This window comes from Erpetoichthys calabaricus, chromosome 13 (genome assembly GCF_900747795.2).
Source record: "Erpetoichthys calabaricus chromosome 13, fErpCal1.3, whole genome shotgun sequence".
NCBI classification, from domain to species: domain Eukaryota; kingdom Metazoa; phylum Chordata; class Cladistia; order Polypteriformes; family Polypteridae; genus Erpetoichthys; species Erpetoichthys calabaricus.
Window position 1 is genome coordinate 135,048,560 of NC_041406.2, and position 8,664 is coordinate 135,057,223.

General features: G+C 34.2%; 1 protein-coding gene across 1 annotated transcript in view; it reads left to right on the forward strand.

Annotated features, from left to right (window-relative positions):
* The window catches only part of grhl2b (grainyhead-like transcription factor 2b), a 338,201-nt gene extending 335,110 nt beyond the window's left edge, over positions 1-3,091 (forward strand). Inside the window, 1 exon segment of the mRNA XM_028817651.2 lies at positions 1,260-3,091. Coding sequence (XP_028673484.2) covers positions 1,260-1,374 — 115 coding nt within the window. The 3' untranslated portion in view covers positions 1,375-3,091.
* The last annotated feature ends 5,573 nt before the right edge of the window (positions 3,092-8,664 follow it).

The window sequence follows — 8,664 nt, forward strand, 5'->3', positions numbered from 1 at the left end:
TGAAGTGAAGTCTAGGATGTCTGACGACTGAAGCCCAAATATCCAATAAACACTTTCACAAAAGGTGTAACAAAACAAGTATGCTTTTTCAAGAATAAAACCGAAGAAAAAGACAAGTCGCTGAAGCCCAACTATCAGTCGGTCCAAAAATAAAAGATGTTCACATATGTGTGTTTGCACATTTCATTTTCAATCTGTTGTCACTGTAGTAACGGTGCTCCATCATGGGGCTGCGCAGATAGTGCAATGGGTACACTCCTGTTATCAATGGTGAAGTAATAGGTTTGAATCCCACGTCTTCTCTGTATTTAGCACTTTGAGTAGTGAGCTGCTATTATTATCATATAACAAAACAATACATTTGGTGCGAGTCTGTAACATCCTGTGTAAATTTATGGCACTTTAAAAGATGTTGATATGAATGTTCGTGTGTGAGAAAATGGAGTTCTGTCATGGACAGTAATATTATATGCTGTAAGTTGACAGGTACAATAGAAATGATATACAATTTGACAACTGTAAAGAAAACTGCACTTACACAGGCAAAACGGTTCTCATGCAATAAAAACTAAAACTTGATAGCTGAAAAACTAAACTAAATAAAAAAAATAAAAAAATGGTAAAGAGCTAAACTAAATAAAAATCAAAAACTAATTAAAGTGTTTTTGTTATGGACAATTGTAAACAATTAAGCAGCTCCAGTGATCTAATAATAAATGAAAGCTACTAATAGTGTGTACGTACAGAACACCACTTTGTTACTTGTATAGTTCATGTGATCCACTTAGTTGGCCAGTGGCACTATAAAGGGCCCTTCGTCTAATGAAATGTCCCTGGAGAAGCCAAGGTAACACAGTTAGTGGATTTATATAAGATTAGCATCCTCTTGCCATTTTGTCGGCTTTGTCCGGTATTTCTAATCCTCCACCCAGTGTTTGACATCAGCTTTCAGAGTGTCATTTTACATTGATGGAGTAGTTACATCTAAGACTCCGAGCATATCATTACATCCCAGTGTTTAAACCGCATTGGTGAGATTACAATATAAAAAGAATTATGTCTTATAAGGTACAGAATGCCATAATAAAATAAATGGTTAATCATACATTCTATTTTTTGTGCATACTGTATTCTAATTATCTAGTGTAATTGTAATATCCAGTAAATATTTATGTAGATATATTTCCATAAAAGATTTTTAAAAAAGCCTTTTTTTATGTTTGTTGTCTAACAATAATTTGGTCTTCCTCCCATTACAGGATTTTGGTCAATATGGATGACAACATCATTGAGCATTACTCAAATGAAGACACATTTATACTGAATATCGAGAATATTTGTGATGCTTACAAAATCACACTAACAGAAATCTAAACAAACTTTACTTTTGTAAGAACCCTTGATGGAAGTCATCTGTGAATTTAAAAGGCAAAAAGTGGGACAAAATCAGGTCTAGGGTGCCTGTTAACAAACCTTAAAGATGCGCTGTTCTTTTTTTTTTTTTTTTCTCCTCAGAGAAGTTGAATGATTTTCTTTATTTTTATATGTGCTTCATTTGTCAAGCAAACTGTTGCTTTTACCTGAGAAGTTCATATTTCATACTGGAAGGACACGGGCTTATTGCCAATTACAGGGTTTATTGCTAGTCTCAAAGAACCTGTGCTGCTTTTAGAGTATTAGTTAAATCGCAATTTCACTGGGATTTTCAGGGCATAAGAGGTAAAAGCCATTCATTTTGATTATTAAACTTGCCATTTTTAATTTTGATATCCACAAGTCAACAGTAAAGCTGGCAAACATTGAAGATGACAAAGAAGAATTGTCTTACAAAACCTATAGCACTGGTCTACACAGTAATTACAAATGGCTAGCTAAAAGGCTCCGCAGAAGGGGAAAGCATCATGGAAATAGGAACATAATTGATTAAGACATTGCTGATATTAATCACTGGAAGACGCAGAAGATGATTTTTCAATATCAATTGAAAAAGAAGTCTATACAGAAGAGATAACCATGGAAAAATATCAGTGTGAAATTTGTAAATGGTAGCTATGAGAATTCCTTGAATGCGTATGTGATGCTTTCTAATTTGAGAAATTGTTGTCATATATTGTGGTTGGGGTGGTCACAGCTTGTTATAAAATTGTCATATACATTTTATTCTGCATGGATTAGTCTTTCAAATGCATTATTCTATGGTATATTTCAGAATATTATGTACCCTACCTAGAGGATATAAAATAGAGCATTGGAAAGCCACTGTATAATTTTTCAGGTGAGTAGAGAAGTGCTCTTCAGCTCTGTAAATGTGTAGCGTTATGGATACTGCTTTCATTCCACATTCACGAAATAACTCTGGGACTTTTTAAATGCCCGTCTTTATTCTTATTTTCACATAACTATACTGAGAAATAGATATTTTATTTTTGGTTAACATAAATGTAGTTCATTATTAATGTTGCAATTATTTTTATACATATATATCTTTTACTGTAGATCTTTTTACATGTTTGTGACCAGAAAATGTGTTTTGGGAAAAGGTCTCTTTATATTGTATGCTGTTTGTATAATAAATATTATTATTTTAATATACTACTAGAAAGCTTGGATTCATCCAAATCCATAGTCTTTGGTGATATGTTTTGCAATGATAAAAATGTGAATTTTAGGTAATACTCAAAATAGTTCTTCAGTAAATTTTTTTTGAAGACTGTTTGTATAATAAACATTTCTTGTTAAACTGACCAGTGCAAACTTTCATAAGGATGTTAGAACATTTTGTCACTTGTGCATGAAAGATCTTTAAGGAAAGGGAAGCTTTAATGGAATTCATACAATATGTAGGATTTTACAAGTGGGTTGAGGACGTTTTTTTTCCTACTAGTAGTAATGTCATTCCTCTCAATAGATGCAAAGCTACACGTATTCCAATATAATTTGACACCAGACTATTGTAATGACTCCATTATAAGCTTAATACAAAGATACTTTCAGGATACAGCTGCTGTTGAACATATATTGTAGGTTTAAAGATATGTAAGAATGTGTCTTGTTTTGCACTGCTTTTTACAATAAATCTTATCTAATGTGATGCACTTTATTCCACTTTTTCTGTTAGGACACGTGTGGTAGGAATTTTGTAATACAAAGCAAGATTATTTTCACACTTTTTGTGGAGTTCAGTTACGTTTGCATGATGATAAACTAGTGGCCTATGAGGAGTGAGGCTTCTGACAAAAGATTCAGTTAAGACATACAGACATACTCCTGACGAACCTGAACAAACAACTTTTTTTGTAACATATTACCAAAAGAATGATGGTACAAGTATGCTGTTGTGGAAAACACTTAAATAAAAAGTAAAAAGTAAATAAAGTCTCAAGTTATTGTTATAAATGAAATCCAGACACTTCCTTTATTTACACCAACTGGTGGATTCTCACTATGTGTTATCACTTTCGGTTCCTTTACATATACAAGCTGTTCCGTATTTCAGTCTCACCAGCGAGCACTCAGATCTAAAAGGTACATTCTAGCAATACCCCTCAGCCATTAAATAACATCCACTGATCCCAAATTCGTTACTCATTCAGCTCGAACAATACTATAAAAACTGCCCTTGTACCAAATGACTAATTGACTATTTCTGGTATTTGTAAGTGAAAAGAAGAATCTGCGCAGCATGCAAACTTAAGTGTGGCACATTTCTGTATGTTTGAACAGCTAGTACACATTTGCAGAATTTAACCTATAAAACCTATTATAAAATAACCTATTTTTTAACCAATTATAAAATAGGTGCATGTGAACATATGCAAATGTTTTGGCATCTTTCCAGCATATTAATTAATATATTCTTATGACTTCAAATATGATTGATTGGTAAGCAGTTTAAATAAGCCAAAACAATGCAATTCGAGAGTTGAATTATGTGGCCCTTCTAACCATTTAGGATTCTATGCCTACTTTCAGCAATCATGGATTCTGAGCAGTTAACCAAAGTCTTAAAAATAAAGATAGTTTGCAGTTACAAATCTGTGTCACGCTATAAAAAATATCTACTGTGTACAGTTTGGAATTTATGCAGGCCAGCCAAGTACAATATAAGCCCAAACCCTGGGGACTGATGAAATAAAAAACAAGTTTCACACCACAGCTACAAAAGAGAACCATAGTGACGCACTTGAGCAACAGTACACATTGCCAACTGATGAACATAAAGGAGGGTGGATTGGTTATGTTTGGAGTAGACAGGCAGTGCCACAGGAAGCATTGTACAGATGAGAGAGAGAATGTCACAAGAATATCAATAAATACTACAAACTGATGTCCCCAGTCAGCGAGGACATTAGACATGAAAAGAAACCGTTTTTTCTTAGCACCATAATATTTTAAAAACACATTTTGAAAACAACTTGAAATGCTCCAGACCTGAATATTATTAAAAGGCTGTTGGAAGCTTTCAATATTTGGCAAATGCCTGTTTTAAAAAAAAACAAAAAAAAAAAAAAAAACGAATACAAATAATTTGATTAGTTGGAAAAATGTTAGAGAATATAAAAAATAATAAACTGCTATACAAAATGCTGTAAAACAGTGATTGTGCAAAGGAAGTGTTAATAAGTATTGACAAAAAGGAGCCAAAATATTTGCACATGTCACATTCATAGCATTATTTTATTTTAAACTGCCAAAACATTTCCAATATTTATAAGCTGGGAAAGAAAACGGTTTTGGGCAGTGTTGTAATATTTATTCAAAAAGACAGACTGCTGTAAAACATAATGCCAAAGTTACATACTGATTCAGTGAAATTTAGTTTAGATCTTCTTCTTCTTTTTTATTGTGGTCTGTATGATTCCTCCAATGTCCGTTTATTCTACAGTATGTTCAAAGACATCGTTGAGCCACTCTTTTAATGCACTACAAGAGAAACGTCATATGGTCTGAAAGAAAGAGATAACTGAGTGAAAATGACTCTTATGTTTTGTAATTATAACTCTCAAAAGAACCACGTCAACTGAAAGCATTGAAGGTGTGAGCACGGACTCCTGTAGAACACCGTATCTAACTTCTGAATATAATTTAGCAGTGCCGTTAACACAATTCCTTACATACTTAAAACTGATTTGATAGATGTGAACTAAACCATACAAGAACAGAGCCCAAGAACACAATTTAACGTTTAAGCCTTTTTAACAGAATGGAGTGGTCAGTGGTGTTGAAGGGTGTGCTTAAATATAACAAAAGCATTACTATAGTGCTTCCTTCATTAGACCATATTAAAATATAATTTACTGTACAACATGACGTAGTGCTGTTGTTGTAGTCTGCTAAAACCAGACTATGTTGTTTTTAAGCAAATTGAAAAGTGTGAGGATGAAACCAAATGCTCTTTCATTAACTTTAGAAAGAAAAGGATCACTTGAAACAGATCTTTTATTGGCTAACTAGAAAGATTACAATATGCAAGCTTTCGAGGCAACTCAGGCCCCTTCTTCAGGCAAGATGTAACTTTACATCTTGCCTGAAGAAGGGGCCTGAGTTGCCTCGAAAGCTTGCATATTGTAATCTTTCTAGTTAGCCAATAAACGGTGTCATTTTGCTTGGCTTTTCTCTACATTCATAATGGCTAACACGGTACAACACCCTAGTACTACTTGAAACAGATCTGTAATTATAAGGATATATACAGTACAGGAGTTTTAGCGCAGGTTTTTCTTTCAATACTCTTCTGATAACAGACACTTCTAGTGCTTTAGGAATTGTGCCAGTCTGTATTTCATAATCATATATTAATTTGGCCAAGGACATCATACTCTCAAGAGAGGTGTGTGTGTATATATATATACATGTGAGTGTGTGTGTGTGTTGTTTATATTTTATACATGTTTAAAACACCATGCTTGTTATTACTGTCTAAAATGGGTTCTTGAAAACCTGAAAAAGAATTTGGAGCTGCTACCAGTAATGACCTGCATTTGATTTCCAGTCAAGGCTGTAAAACAATCATTTTTAAAATTGTATAATTTAAGTTATATACTGTTGAGAATTTTATTCATTTTAAATTTTTTTCTGTAGCATGTGAAAGTGATGTGCATTTCTCAGACTTATATCTGCATCAAGAAAATTCAATGGCATAACTGTAGGTGATGGCAACATTCTAGTGATATACTCTATGTGTACAACAACTAACTTCTAACCTTTTCATAAATATTTTATTTATAAAAGTCTTTAACCTGGTAACTTACAGTATGGTGGATAATGGTTTTAAAGTGTTTGATCTGACATGTAACGTTTATGTTCTGTACTTCATTAAATGTTACTTTATAATGTTTTATCCTTTTCTGGCATGTACTTAAAGGTAATATTAATATTTAATAATGTAAGCAACTAAAAATGTTGCAGATGGTTGTTTTGGAAAGCTACAGTGGATTCAGCGAGTATTTCAGACCCCTTCACTTTCTGCACACTGTATTGTGTTGTAGGTTTAATTTTAAACGAATAAATGTACCATTTTTGGCCATCAGCCTACACTCAGTAATGTTAAGGTGAAAATGTTTTCAGAAAGGCTTACAAATGTGTTAAAAATTAAAAACAAAAATCTCTCATTCAGGTATACAGACACTTATTTCAGTACTTTGAAAAAGCCCCATTGGCAACCGTTACAACCTCCGATCTTCTTGGCAAATCCTCCAAAAGCTCCATCAGGTTGGGTGGGAAGTGTCTGCAAACTGCTATGTTCAGGTCTACTCCAGTGTTTTCTTGTTCAGGTCAGCGTCATGCTGAAGGGTAAACCATTGCCCCAGCCCGAGACCTTTGTGCTATCTGAAGAATCTCTCTGTATTTGGCTGCACTGATCAAAAGGTAGGGGATGATAGATCAGGGCAAAGGTATAAAACCATTTCTAAAGCTCTGAATGTTCCCAGGAGCACAGTGGCCTCAATAATTGTGAAATAGACGAAGTTTGTAACCACCAGGACTCTTCCTAGAACTGGCCATCCTTAAGAAGGGCCTTGGACAGGGAGTTGAACAAGAAGACAATGATAACTCTCACAGAGCTTCAGAAGTCCCTTCAACAGGTTCTCCCATCCCAGCAGATAGATAGATAGATAGATAGATAGATAGATAGATACTTTATTAATCCCAATGGGAAATTCACATTCTCCAGCAGCAGCATACTGATACAATAAATAATATTAAATTAAAGAAAGATAATAATGCAGGTGAAAAACAGACAATAACTTTGTATAATGTTAAATGTTAACGTTTACCCCCCCGGGTGGAATGCACTCCATCAATCAGGCATTTATGATAATAGGGCTAAACAGAGGCCACTCTTTGGTAAAAGGCATTTGACAGACAGCATGCAATGATGCTGAAAGCATGAGGAAAAAGATTCTTTAGTCTGAGTAGACAAAAAGTCTTCAGACAGAACTCCAAACACTGGGCACTGCTCACCACCTGCCCACTGTGATATATGGGGTTTGGCAGCATTATGCTGTGGGGTTGCTTCTCAGTGGCAGGAGCAGGGAGACTACTCATAAGTAAAGGAAGATGAATGCAGCCAAATACTGAGAGATTCTTGAAGAAAACCTGCTTCCGAATGCATGCAAACTCGGGCTGAAGTCATGACAGTGACCTGAAACATTCAGCCATGATAACACCAAAGTGGCTTTGGGACGACTCTTTGACTGTCCTTTAGTGGCCCAGACTTAAACCCCATAAAATATGTTTGAAGAGGCCTGAAGATGGCACTTTACAGACACTTCCCTTCCAGTCTAACGGAGCTTCCGAGAATCGGCCCAAATCTACTTAGGTGCGCAAAGCATATAGAAAGTTATCCGAGAAGATCTGAAACTGTAGTTGCAGCCAAAGCACTGAGTTAAATGTCTGACTACTGATATGAATGAAGGAATTTAATTTTTCATTTTTAACAAATTTGCAAGTCTTTCTGAAAACATGGCTTTGTTTTACCATTATTTGAGTGTAGATTGAGGGCATAAATAGCAGCGTCATCTGTTTATAATTAAATCTACAGCACAATAAAGTGTTGCGTGAAGTGAAGGAGTTTAAATGTGTTCTGTGTTCCTTTAAAGAATTTTATACTGATAATGGATAGTAGATGAATCTAAAATGGTGAAAAGGCTGTTCAAAGTGTTATAGTTTGAGTTCTTTAGTTCAAACCTACAAATCCGTTAGACAGGCAGGCTTTACAAAGTAAAAAGGGTCCTGATAGCAAAACTCACCTTCAAATATTGTTTGAAAGGAATTTGAATGATGTTTCAATCCTGGATGCTTGTATTCCTTTCAAGTCCTTAGTTCTTATTACATTTATCCACATGGATGAGCTGTGCTTAATAATTATCACTTTGAATGCACATTTTATACCTAACAACATTTTAAATCAGACAATGATGGTTCAGTATGCACAAGGTCTGGTACAGATCATTTTAAGTGCCGTAGATTGAGTACAAGGCAAAATGTGACTTTTGAAAGTAATGTCTGCTACGTTATTATTAGATATATTTTCAATCAACTGTATTTATCAAACAAATACAAAGGTTGTGAATAAAGTTGCAAATTCAAGTAAATTTTATATTTTGGAATAGACTTTTCATTTATATAAAAAATAAGAATACCTTATAAAAATAAATAAATAAA